The sequence below is a fragment of the Pristis pectinata genome, chromosome 6, assembly GCF_009764475.1.
Source record: "Pristis pectinata isolate sPriPec2 chromosome 6, sPriPec2.1.pri, whole genome shotgun sequence".
Classification (NCBI taxonomy): domain Eukaryota; kingdom Metazoa; phylum Chordata; class Chondrichthyes; order Rhinopristiformes; family Pristidae; genus Pristis; species Pristis pectinata.
In genome coordinates, this window is record NC_067410.1 from 99330644 (window position 1) to 99344639 (window position 13996).

The window sequence follows — 13996 nt, forward strand, 5'->3', positions numbered from 1 at the left end:
AATATAATTGGGCACAATGGGTTGTTATATTTTGGAATCCAATGCTTGATAAGGCAATGGATACAGGTTTGGAGTAGCTTTCAAAAGGAGATTAGATATAATATTCAAAGGAGAAGGAAAGACCATGGAACAGGATTAATTGTTCTTCAACAGGCCAGCAAGAACTGGATAGGTCGAATGGCTGCCTCCTGTGGATTCTGAATCTTGAAGTTATTTTTAAAAAAGTAACACACAACATTCAAAAGCTCTATAAACACAATACACCAGAAGTCTTATGTTTGCACACATACTTCATACCAGTCTTAAGTCTGTGAGCAACTTGCCTCCTTATTGACAGTAATTTGTTTGCTTTCATATTGGAGATGTATTCCCCCAGCTCCTTAGCTTGAAATATTCTCTGTTGCTCCACCACTTCAGAGTCAGAAGATAACGTTGCTGAACAGGTCATTTAGCGCAACCTGTCTGCGCCAGATACTTGAAACAACCATCCAGTTAGTTCCACTCATTTCTTATTTTGCTCACCCAAATTACTTAAATTGCTATATTTCTACTCTTGACAATGTTATAAATGTGAATCATGGTAAAGCAAAAATATTATGCAAAGCAATGGTTGAAATTTGGAATACGACTTGAAAATGAGTGGTACGTTGCACTTGTGAACTGGGTTTAATTATTTTTTGTCCTTCAAATATGAAGAGTGCATTTATTCTTGAATCCTCATGTATAATTCGATTAGAAATTAGCAACATTAAATTTGGGGCAAGATGCACACTCTGAAAAGCCTTACCACAAATCAAAAGTAGGCAGGGACTTTGTGATTTTTTCCCAATTGGAAAGAATGTAATTTGAATTGAATCATCTGAGCAATAATATAAATAACATATTGTCTATTAGCTGACATAAAATGGCACATTTTTCTAATTACCATTAGCAATATCCCAAAGAATAGCCTTGTAATACAAGGGATAGTCTTTTAATAAGGTATACATACAGAATATAATTGCACAAATTTCTATGACACACAAAGAAAAAGGTAGATCCAGTTGCCCACCATTATAATTGACCACTGAACCATGCTTAGTTAACAGCAATTACCGTCTATAGTCACTTACATCTGTACTTAGGAAAATGCTTTTGTGATTATCATCCCCCATAGTTTCTACCCCTCACCTGCATACTAGAGGCAAATTACAATCGCTATATAACCAACCAATCTGCACATCTTTGGGATATGGGAGGAAACCAGTGCACAGGGAGAGAACTCCACAAAAACAGCATCAGAGGTCAGGATTGAATCTGAGTCGCCAGGACTGTGAGGCAGCAGTTCTACCAGCTACACTAGTGTGCCACCTGCATGCTATCTATTTATTCACTTTCACAAACTTCTGACACGTGTGACATACATTGCACCCGATATGTCAGTGAACCCTTTGCATGCTGCAATTACATCATGCATGCAACATGCACACATCTCAATTACGAATAATAAAAAGTGAAGTGAAATTGAATCAATGTCAGAGGATGCAATTTGACTTTGAATAGGGACATTCTAGTGTGGCAACAGGGTCAGATATCTGACTGGAGAGACTAGAACTGCAGGGAAGGTGGTACGTAGGTGACAACACAATCAACGGATATGTTGGAGTTGGGACAGTGGTTTTCCTGGACAGAAAGGTAAAAAGGTAAAGTGTATATTTTCTTTTTAATCATGCAGAGGTGAACAGCAGCTGATGAATTTGGACCATTTAGAACTACAGCTAGCAGGAAGCAAGGAAAAGAACTTAGTGATCACAATTTAATAGGAACGGGACCAAAGAGTAGAAGCTAGGTGTCACGGATAAGCCAAGTTCAGATAGACCATCAGAGGGAAAAACAGCAAAGAAATTAGGAAAAGTTGTGGGTTCAAGACAAGACCAAAGGGAGCATCAACCAGCCCAAGGAAATAAAGTGCATTATACAAAATTGAAGAGATAGTCTTAATCTTAGGTTGTTAAAGTGAAGGAATCACAGGGTTATCATTGCCTTCCAGGATGATTACAAAGAGGCATTTCAATATTCAACCAAGATGCAACATGCACACACCTCAGTTATGATTAACATTAAAGAGCAAGTGAAATTGAATCAATGTCAGAGGATGCAATTTGTGACTTTGAGGCTGTTATCAGCACTCCTTGAAAATGCCTTTCAAATTAATTTTACATAGACACAAGGAAATGCCATTCAGTCATCTAGACCTTTATGCTATCAAATGAGAACATGTCTTCCCTGTACTTTACTTACATCTATTTATCAACTTTTGCTCGATGTGCTATCAAACACAAAATTCAAAAAATTTCAACTGATTCATCATCCACAGCTAACTGGGAGAGGCTTCTCTGACCTTTGTGGAAAAAAAAATAGGACCTGATTTAAGACTGAATGCCCCAACTTGAATTTTAAGAATTTTTCACCTAATTCTGGAGTTCTCCCTCAGCAGTGAGGGTATATTCTCTGTACCTATCTTACTGAACCCCATTTTGAGAATCACAACACAGGAAACCATTGGGCTCATCATGTCCACTCTCTACCAGAGTAACTCAATACTTTCACTTATTTCCATCCCCAGCCCCATATCTGCAGGCTTGCACATTTTTCCTTGGCATATACTTATCCAGTTGTTCTTGACACCACCACATCTGCCAGCAGTACATTCCAAATTTCAGCCAAACCCTAAGTAAAAAGAATTTTCTTCATGCACAGGGTTTAAATCCTGTAGGTAATTAAATCACCCCAAACTTTCCAAAAATCAACAGAATAAATGTCGTTCATTTACCCTGTCGTCACAGTGTAACTAATCCCTTAAATCCTGGCATAATTCTGGGGAATTTGAACCACACTTCTTTCCAAATTGTATTTACCTTCCAAGATTTCTCCATCCCAGAAAGCTTAAATCCTTGCTTGGGTCCATATGAGGTAATCACGTAGTATCAAGGATGACTTGTATCCACTCCTGTTTCAACGGTTCGGAGGTGACTCATGAGGTTAACATGGGAACTGCTGACTCTTCAACAAATGGGGCAGGCGATAGCTGACTCAGGTAGGTAGTTTGCAAAGTAGTCCGCTCCTTTCATTGTTGATACTGGGCCTCTGATATTTTTGCTCCTGATACATGGCCTCAGGATTATTAATATCATTCAAATGCTCCTTCTTCACACAATTCCCAAGAGTTAGTGGGGATGTTTCATTTTTTTTTCCCAAGGAGGCTCTGAGCACACCTTTGGACCATTTCTTTTGTCCACTGGGTCACCTGTTCCCAGATCAGAGCTCAGAATCGTCTCTCTCTTCAGGACTTTGGTATCAATCAAGCAAAAGAGAGGGCCTGCACTACATAACAGAATATGTAACTAGGCCCTCAATACTGGGGATATTGGTCTGGGAGATGACACTGACATTGGGTCACTGTCTTTTCAATGAACTTGAAGAACTTTGAAGAAACGGTATTGGTGGTATTTTCCCCAATGTCTTAGGAGGCCGACTGCAGCCAGTCCAGGTCTCAAGCATATAGGAGGGTAGAGTTCACTGCTGCCAGTAGACAACAAGTTTTGTTCCAGATCCAAGGTCTTGATCTTCAAATGCCCTTTTCCCCTATCACCAAAGGCTGTGCAAGTACATTGAAGGTGGGAGTACATTTTGGTATCAATTTCTGCCTTCATCAAGAAGTTGCTCCCAAGATCTACAAAGTCGTCCACATTTTCCAGGGTCTAATCATTAATCTTTATTGTCAGAGGGCAATATGGTGCAGTAGGGGCAGGTTGATAGAGTATCTTTGTGTTAGAACTAACTCTTTGGCCTCCCACATCTACGCTGACCAAGTATCCTTCCATATCAATCCCATTTTCCAGCACTCGGCCTATAGCCTTCCATGATTACATCAAGTGCTCATGTAGATATTAAACGCTATTCTCTGCCTCCACCATCCCCTCAGGTAGTGCATTCCAGATTCCAACCACCTCTGGACGAAACAAATTCTTCCTCTGATCCCTTCTAAACTTCCTATCCCTCAACTCACCCATGAAATCTGAATTTAGACCTCTCTGCTGTGGGATGCAAATATTGAGTGCAAGCCCATCATCTTGTATGTTTCAGTGAATGCTCTGAGCTCTGCCTCTCAAGCATGGGTAAACACAAGCATCGTCTTTGTTCTGGAATATAGTTATCATAGAGTCATAGAGCAATACAGCACGGATACAGGTCCTACGGCCCAACAAGTCTATGCTGACCATGGTGCCCACTCATCTGGTCCCAATTTGCTGCATTCAGCCCATATCCCTCTAAGCCCGCCCCTCCACGTATGGAGACACAGATTGTTACCGTCCACCTTATTATTTCATTATTTTAAATATTTCTAAGGTCACCTCTCATTCTCCAACATTCCAAGGAATAAAAACCTAGCCCAGACAACCTCTCCCTAGAACTCAGGCCCTCAAGTCCTGGCATCATCCTTGTAAATCTTTTCTGCACTCGTTCCATTTTAACCATGTCTTTCCTATAACAGGGTGACCAAAACTGTACACAGTACTCCAAGTGCAGCCTCACCAATGACTTATACACCTGCATAGGTTAAAAAGCTTCTCATTAGTTTTGAAGATTAGCTTTACTCCCAAAGGAAGTTTGTTAAAGGTGAAATACAACTTTCAGGCAGAAAAGATTAAGGAAAGCTTTGATAATATTTGTCTACATTGATAGTGGCTTGCATGTCATTGAAGAACAACACTAAGATAGAATTGAATTTCTGTGGGCAGCCAAATTTGAGGATGGTATTTGCCTGGTGCTGTCATTTGATGGAGCCAAAGACTTGAGTGGGGTCATAAAAGGCACGTATAGTGACGAGTGCTGTTCCCTGCACTTGGAGTTGTTGTGCGGGGATTATCATGTTCAATGTACATCTGGATGGACGAACCGCACACTGTGTAATGCAGACATTCGTACTTACAATGACAACCATCTTCCAATCCATTACGAAACCGGCCAATAGTCATGTAGGATTCTATACATTAAGTGTCAGCAGTCTACTTGATCACAACAGGAAAATAGCTAAACCCAATTCTGTCCTTGGTAATACACGGATAAATTTAACTCAATGTGGGCATTGATGACATCGTGAGCATTTGCTGCCCATTCTGACATACCTTCCAAAAGGCAGTATTGATCCACCTTCTTAAACCACTGCAGTTCAAGGCAGCTTCTAGATATTTATCAGAAAACCTGTAAGGTTCCCATTCTTACCCAAGAGATACTTATGGCACTCATTAATGCCAAAACAAATGACTTTCCTAAGCTATGTGACTTAGCTATTTACTGGATACATTTGCCAAGCCAAAAATAATTGCATTGACCAGAATACCCTACAACTTTCTTACCTAAAACGTCTGCCACGTTGCTGATTCATTTTTGCTCTTGGAGCCACACCGTCAACAGCCATGAAAAAGATCTTTTTTGGCTTAATGATCCGAAACAGAACTTCCACATAGTGGAAAATATCAGCAATTATCTTTTCTTCAGAGATTCGAAAGTGCACGTCTTCATCATTTGGGTGAGAGCATTGGTGGATAATTCCATTCATATCCAAGTAGAGATTGTCAAATTCCGGAATCTGCAAAATTGAACAACAAAAAGTTTGTAAGAATTTAGTTGTATACTCCAAGTTCAAATTTTCAAAAGGAAGGAGAAATTCTTAAGCAGCCGGCCTTTGGATTAAAGTTCAAGAGTCCTATTGTTTAGCTAGTTTTCATAAATGCTATTTCTAGGAAAATCCTGATGCCACAGGCACGGATGAATATAGTGATTAAGCTGAATACACATTCAGTATCAAATTTTTAATGACGTCAGTTATGTGCCAGATCAATTATTTACCAATTAGATCACTCTGGAAAGCATTTTTTTTTGCAGAATGACAAGCACTTCATTTTTCTTCTGCTATCAATTCATTATTTCTTGCATCAAAGTGAATATAAGTTAGCATCATGTTGTACTTACACCCTTCCCACCAGCAGTGAAACACCACTGACAGTGGAAGTAATTATGCACGACAACATAATTGTGGATATAGGAAGTAATAGAAATAATACTGATATATATTCATATGGAAAAAGAAAATAATGAAAATCACATGGGCAAAATTCAACTGGCTTACAAGCATCATCCAAACCATAAACACATTGATGAAAATTAATCATGGTCATGCAACTGAGTAAAATAACAGAGTCAGCTTTCTGTGGCTCAGTATGCAAGGACAACATACAGCTAGGTTAAAAAATTACTATGATGAGTTGGCTGAATGAAGGTAGAATGGCATTAAATGAGATACAATATACCTCACCATTTTGGGTTAGGGAAAACAGTGGAAATTCACGGTTGAATAATTACATAACAATCAACTGATGACTGATTACTTGAATAAGATAGTGAAAGATGATCGGTATCATTATATTTTCAATGCCATAGAGAGAGATAGGGAAGTTCAGTAAAATGTAGAAAAATTTTCTCAATGAATAAACTTAGCAAATCAGCAAGAACAAAAGGCAAATAAACTAGTCTACCAAAATAAATGTTTGTGAGCCTGCTTTAACAATATTACTTTGGAACTTGGCCAAGTATGTAATCCTCTCAAGTTTCATCCTGGCAACTTACTTGAATGTTACACAAGAGCATCTACATAACAAAACACAGAAATTTAAGGCAGAGATAATGTGAGGGGAAAGGAGAACAATTAAGGGCCCACCCAGCTTCTCAGATCCTATGACACCATCCTGAAGAAAAGCAGAGAATCTCTCTCTGGTGTCCTGGCTAATATTTACATGTTTACCAATATCACAAAACCAGATAACCTAGTTAACTTTTTTTTCCTGCAATCTAGCTATTTGAGCACTGGGTGCTATATTCTGCCAATAAAGAGTATTACACTGGATATATATATTTCATGACCACGTATAAACACATGATCATGAACCTGAAACATTAACCATGTTTCTCTCTTCACAGATGCTGCTTCATTATTTTAAGGAACTTCTCTTTTTATTTCAGATTTTAAAACTCATCAGCATTTTGCTTCTTTCACTCATTTGGATGATGAATAAAAATCTGTGTCAGTCTAAAACTGAAACCCGTGGCAATCTTGGCCTGAACTTTTTTCCCATATCTGACTTACCATTTTCAATCTTGGACATGTTACTGATCTGTTGAGGATGAAACACCAAAAATTGACCAAGAACAGAAGCCACTTACAGTAATAATAAGACAATAAACTATATCTGGGTAGAAAGTTAACGGTAGGACTCTTAGCAGTGTGGAGGAACAGAAGGATCTTGGGGTCTATGTCCACAGATCCCTCAAAGTTTCCACGCAGGTCGATAGGGTTGTTAAGAAGGCGTATGGTGTGTTGGCCTTCATTAGTTGGGGTATTGAGTTCAAGAGCCGTGAGGTAATGTTGCAGCTCTATAGAACTCTGGTTAGACCACATTTGGAGTATTGTGTTCAGTTCTGATTGCCTCATTATAAGAAGGATGTGGAAGCTTTAGAGGGTGCAGAGGAGATTTACCAGGATGCTGCCTGGATTGGAGAGCATGTCTTATGAGGATAGGTGCTGAGGAGGAGGGGAGAGCAGGTCCACTGGGGGATGAATCAAAGGTAAGGAGGGAAAGGAAAGGGGAAAAAAAAAGGAAGGGGGGGGAGAAAGAGAGATAGGCTAGGTAAGGGAAGAAGAGAAGAAGCATGGTTGTGGCAGGGAGGAGGAGTTGTGGGGAACGGGGTTGGGGATTACTTGAGGTGGGAGAATTCAATGTCATGCATTAGGCTGCAAGGTTCCAAGATGGAAAATGAAGTGTTTGAGGCAGTGGTGGAGGCAGGTACATTGGTCAAATTCAAGACATTACTAGATAAGCATATGAAGGAATTTAAAGTAGAGAGATATGTGGGAGGAAGGGGTTAGATCGTCTGAGGCGAGGTTTAAAAGTCGGCACAACATTGCAGGCCGAAGGGCCTGTATTGTGCTGTACTGTTCTATGATTCTATGATTTGTTCCTCCATTTTGCACTTGGAGTTCTCCTGGCAGTGGAAGAGGCCGAGGACTGACATATCAATGATAGTGTGGGGGGTGGGGGGGGGGAGGTTTTAAGTGACTGGCAACGGGGAGATGCAGATCGTGGTTACAGACAGAGTGCAGGTGTTCTGCAAAATGGTAACCTAGTCTGCATTTGGTCTCACCAAAGTAGAGGGTCGGCTGGTTTGATGACAATGTCAGGGTTGGTGCGGATGGAGTGTTCAGAAGGGGTAAGGTTGGAGTTGATGAGGGGGGCAAAAAAGTCAAGACAGCTGATGTCGTGCCAACAGTTGGCTATGAATAGCTCCAGGGAAGGTAACAGGCCCAGTGGGGGAGTCCAAGTGAAAGAAGAGGGCTGGAGGCAGGAGAAATAGGTCATTAGAAGGGGGAGAGGACTCCTGACTGAAGGCGGCAGCGGCACAGAGGCCTTTCCTTTCCCTCCTTACCTTTGACCATCCCCCAGTGGATCTGCTCTCCCCTGCACCTGCCTATCACTGTCTCTTACCTGCATCTACCTATCCCCACCTTGTGCCCATCCCACCTCCCCTCTTTTGTCCACCTATCACTGCTTTGCTTTTCCCTCCTATATACTGGGCTTCCCCTTTTCCTACCTTCAATCCTAAAGAAGGGTTCTGACCCGAAACGTTGACTGTCTGCTTTTCTCCACAGATGCTGCCTGGCCTGCTGAGTTCCTCCAGCATCATAGTGCTTTTCATCTAGATTCCAGCATCTGCAGTCCTTTGTTTCTCTTTGTGAAAGAGAAATTGTGTTTTCCCCATTTATTAGATTTCTGGTTGGCAAGACAGTGTGTCACAAGGATTAGTGTGGGGCCCTCAATGCTTCAGAACTTCTCTAAGTAACTTGGATGAAGAAACCAAAGGCATGGTTCCTAAATGTGTTGATGACCCAAAGATAGATGGAAAAGGAAGTTGCATATGGAGGCTACAGAATACATATACATTGAGTGAGTGAGCAAAGATTAGCGAATGGAGTATGTGTGATTTTTTTTGATCTTTCTGAAATAGGAAATAATATTATATAAGTGGTGAGAGACCACAGAGCTCAGAGACAAAGGGATCTAGGTGTCCTCGTGCATCACTCACAAAAGGTTCGTATGCTGGTTCAGTAAATAATCAGGAAAGCTACAGAAGGCTATTGTCTATTGCAGGGAATGGAATATAAAAGTAGGGAGCAATGCTTCAGCTATAATAGGCACTGGTGAGACCCCATTCTAGATTACTATGCACAGTATTGGTCTCCTTATTTAAGGAAGGATCTTAATATGTTCTAAGTAGTTCAGAGAAAGTTTACTTGACCAAATACGTGGAATGGACAGATTGTCATACGAGAAAAGGTTGGACACACTAAGTTTTGTATCTGCTGGATTTTTGAAGAGTAAGAGAGGACTTGATTGAACATCAAGATCCTGAGGGTACTACTTCTTAAGGAAGAATCTCGAACCAGGAGTGTAGATCTCAAGCTATCTGCACTTAAATCTATATTTTTGTTACCCATCTTGTCTGTTCTATCGAACCAATACTCTCCTGGCAAGAGTCCCTTCTTCCACTCACTATAAAAATAAGCTCATCTATTGTCTGATTGCAGCACTAAAATTTCTATTTCTATAGTACTATTATCATAGTAAAATGTCCAAACGTGCTTCACAGAATAAGTACAAAAAGGCATTTAAATCTCTCCATGGCCTTATACCTGTACCCTCCTCATATTCTACAAACCTCTGAATTCCAAGTTCCCTCAGCTGTTGCCATTCAGCTATCCTTAACTGCACCATCGAAGCACTGGCTTCAAGTGTCTAGGACTTACATTACCTCCCTTAGCCCCTTGGCTTCTCACCTCTCCGTCTCTTTTATGAATACCTTAAGACAACTGGTAACTAATCTATTCAATTATCTCCTTCCTTGGCTCAGCGACTATTATTTTCAAATTAAGCTCCTGGGAAGTTCCATGAGATGTATTACAATCATTTTGCATTGTAGGGGAATTAAGGGTTATGGGGAAAAGGCAGGTAGGCGGATCAGAGTCCACGGACAGATCAGCCATGATCTTATTGAACGGCAGAGCAGGCTCAATGGGCCAGATGGCCTACTCCTGCTCCTATTTCTTATGTTCTTATGAGGAGTATGCACCTTGAATTGCAAATTGAAAATCCTGTGGCTTTATGCTTCTATCACAAAGTGCCAGAGAGATCAACCCATCATCCCTGGGTCTTGCAAGGTCAACAGCACTCCTGCTCCCAGTCCACTCCCAGACCTACTTGTTCATGCAGCAGACTTGTTCAAATTCTCACAATTAATAGAAAGAAAATGTTACTTTTCTGCAATTATGTCTACCTTGTCCACAACTCAGCTGCAATTCTTTTAAGGTCATCCAAGCTACAGCCTTAATCACGTAATACAAGTGAACTTTATGTGAATGCAGGGTATTTGTTCCTCCAAAATGAATCAAGGTATCCACAATGTCATACTTAATCTCTCCCCCAAAATTTGAGTATCTTCCCTTGGGCATAAAATGTCAGTCTTGGATCAGATTTGTCAGAAGAGAATGATATACTCATTTTTTAAAAAAAAATCAAAATCAATGTAAAGAGTGTAAAATAAAACCATTTAAAGAAGTTCTTGTGCTTCAACTGACAAAAGTTACAGTAAAAAATTATGCTGTTTGTACTAAAACATTCTTGACAAATGAGTACAGGCGAGACCACCCACACCAATTATGGTGGGGTTGTGGTCTAACAAAACGGTCCATAGTGCAATTTTTTGTAACGCAAAGCCAAGTCATCTGCACATCCGTCAAGAAATGCGAGTTGAAAAAAATAATTTTGTACTTAGCTACTTTTTTTTTAAACATTAATTTCATAAGACCCGATTTTAATTCCATACCCCAGATTATTTGGTAGTGATATGTGAATTAAGGAGGAATTTTCATTATCCGAAATGCCATACCATGGGGGACACCTTTACTTCAAATGGGAAGCACTCTCAAATTTAGGGACGATATGATTGGAGGCAATTTAAAACAAAACAAAGACAAAATTTACTCTCAAGTTAATTCATTTCTGGATAGATAATTCAGTGACTCCTCCAGAATAATTTCACTTCTTTGACAGCCAGCTTTTATTGCGGACAGGATAATTTGCAAATACTTGAAAGGTTTAGGGAGACTTGGCATTTGATAAGGGAGCCATAAATCATAACTTTTGAAATAGGAACCGATGAGAGAAAGAATGGGCCCAAACTGTAGACACCTTATACTGTGTTGTGTTTTGAATACTGTAATTCCAGTTTCAAACCCTCATCTGTTAGGGGGATCCTTTGCCATTCTCATAACAATGAAAAAGTGATTCCCTGTTTCCACAGGACACAAGACAGCTTCTTTCCTGAGAAACTATAGAGTTTATGGGTAAAGTGGGCAATGCCCCAACAAGATTGATTAGAATGTATTACAAATTCATTCTAATACATTTTAGAATTAATGGAATTGCAGATGCATTCCTCTATCGGTTACAGAAATATGTGAAGTGGAGCATGCCTCTGAGGATTTCACCATCTTGCATCAGATCTGACATCATGAAAATGCACTGTTGTTTCAAATCAACTTTATAAGAAGAGTTCTTCAAGCTTATACAAGATGTCTTTTTTCTTATAGCTTGTCAATTAAAACCTGGAAGATGAAATAGTAAACGGTGGCCAATTTGGGAAAAACATGCCTGAAATGGGAACGTGTCCCTTCCCCACCCCGCCATGGCAACATTGTCCCTTGAAAAACAATGAAGGGGGGAAAGAGGGGTTTAGAAACAAGGCAAGGCTCCTCACATCATCAATTACTGTGTCCAACAAATAAAATTTGACCAATGGACCTGGCCAAACAATCACAAACTTATACACAAGTAGAATGAAATCAAGAAAAACATGAAGTCACAATGACAAAATTACATCACAAAGCATCAGTTCGTTTTCTTGCGTTATATAAAAATGTTCTTATTTCCTCTTCAAAGTCCAAGTCATATGTTATGTAGTCAGTACGCAAATGACTCTGATCATGACACTTTGATCGATTCGAATATAACTACAAACGTTAGCAAACAGTAACATGCAACTTGGGTTACTTGTTAACAAATTCGGACAAAGTGGGGGAGAAAAAAACGCCACATGTAGAGAAAAGTGGCAGTGAAGAATTAGAGAACATCACAGAAACACAGAGATTGATATTTGCAGTGCTGTATTAGAATTCTTAAACAGTGTGTTGCCAGGAGGATGTTACAACTACTAGGAGCAACACAGAGAGAATGGGGGAAAATATGAAGCATTCAGTTACGAATGCAAAGTTAAAATACTGAAGGATTAAAAAGCAGTATCATTAACGTAACACTGTTGATGGCCGCCTCAAACACTAAATATTTGAGCAGTAATAATGCAGTTTCGTTTATTCTCTGATACTGAATGTGTTTACTTTTGAATGAAGTGCAGCAAGCGGGAGCAGCTCAAGCTGTTACGATTATCAAAGGCCCCTTTTCAACGCAAGGCTCCAACTCCTTTCGACGTTGCAAACCGTAAATGGAGCTGAAGGCCGGGGAGAGAAGAGAAGCCAGGGTCGGGGGAGGCTACAGGCCTGGGGCTCGGTCCGGGTAGCGGCCTAACGAAAGCACGGGAAAGGCGCCTCGCCCGGGCCTCGGACGCGCTCTCTTACCTGATGCTCCTTCACCACTTGGCTCAGGCACGGGTAGCGCTCGCTGATCCAGCGGTAAAACTTGGGGACACCCATGGCGGCGGCACACGAGAGCAGAGAAGCGGAGGGCGGGTGGGCGCGGAGAGAGGGAAGAAGCTGGGGAGCGGGCCGTGAGCCGGTACTGGGCAAGCGCCGCCTCCCGGCTCCAGCTCCGCCGGCCCGGCCCCGTGACGTAACCCGCAGCAACAAACAGCCATGGCTAGGCCACTGCCGCCCGGCACGAAACCAGCGGCTGCAACTCCTCTTTATTTAACACTTCCTTGGGGGTACATTTTATTCCACCTTGAAGGGTAACCTGGGGCTCGGACAACAGCATTCCCGTCTCTGGACAGGTTTGCATTTTTATAGCGTTTCGCCCTTCCTCTTTAGAATATCCCAAAGCATTTCATGGAACTTTTGAAAGATTAATGACAGGGAAGGAAGCCCTCCGGACCACTGTGTCTGTAAAGAGCGACCCATCCTTATCCCATAAAATTATATCTGCATTCCTGTGGGTCGTTGCTCTTCATGTGCACATCCAATCATTGCTAGTAATGTGCTGAAGGGTTCTTCTTGTATTGGTATTGGTTTATTATTGTCATTTGTACTAAGCTACGGTGAAAAACTTGTCTTGCATACGGATCGTAGAGATCAATTCATTACATAGTGCAGTTACATTGATTTAGTACAGAGTGCATTGATGTAGTACAGGTAAAAACAATAACAGTACAGAGTAAAGTGTCACAGCTACAGCAAAAGTGCAGTGCAATAAGGTGCAAGGTCACAACAAGGTAGATCGTGAGGTCAGAGTCCATCTCATGGTATCAGGGAACCTTTCAATCGTCTTATCACAGTGGGATAGAAGCTGTCCTTAAGCCTGGTGGTACGTGCCTTCAGACTCCTGTATCTTCTGCCTGCTGGAAGAGGAGGGAAGAGAATATGATCGGGGTGGGTGGGGTCTTTGATTATACCGGCTGCTTCACCAAGGCAGCGAGAGGTATAGACAGAATCCGTGGAGGGGAGGCTGGTTTCCGTGATGCACTGTGCTATGTCCACAACTCTCTGCGGTTTCTTGCGGTCCTGGGGAGAGCAGTTGCCGTACCAAGCCGTGATGAATCCAGACAGGCATCCTCTCATTGCAGTAAACACATGAAAAACCCTCTGGATGAACAAAATGTTTCCTCATCTCCCCTC

At 41.2% G+C, this 13996-nt stretch overlaps 1 protein-coding gene across 2 annotated transcripts in view; it reads right to left on the minus strand.

Annotated features, from left to right (window-relative positions):
• Positions 1-12967, minus strand: part of xrn1 (5'-3' exoribonuclease 1) — a 102818-nt gene extending 89851 nt beyond the window's left edge. Inside the window, exons 1-2 of one of the 2 annotated variants that reach the window (XM_052018968.1) lie at positions 12785-12967; positions 5400-5632 (exon numbers count right to left, since the gene is read on the minus strand). In XM_052018968.1, the coding sequence (XP_051874928.1) occupies positions 5400-5632; positions 12785-12859 (308 nt within the window). In that variant the 5' untranslated portion in view covers positions 12860-12967. The remainder of the gene's footprint in view (positions 1-5399; positions 5633-12784) is intronic. The other variant, XM_052018967.1, reaches the window with a different exon arrangement.
• Positions 12968-13996: the final 1029 nt, after the last annotated feature.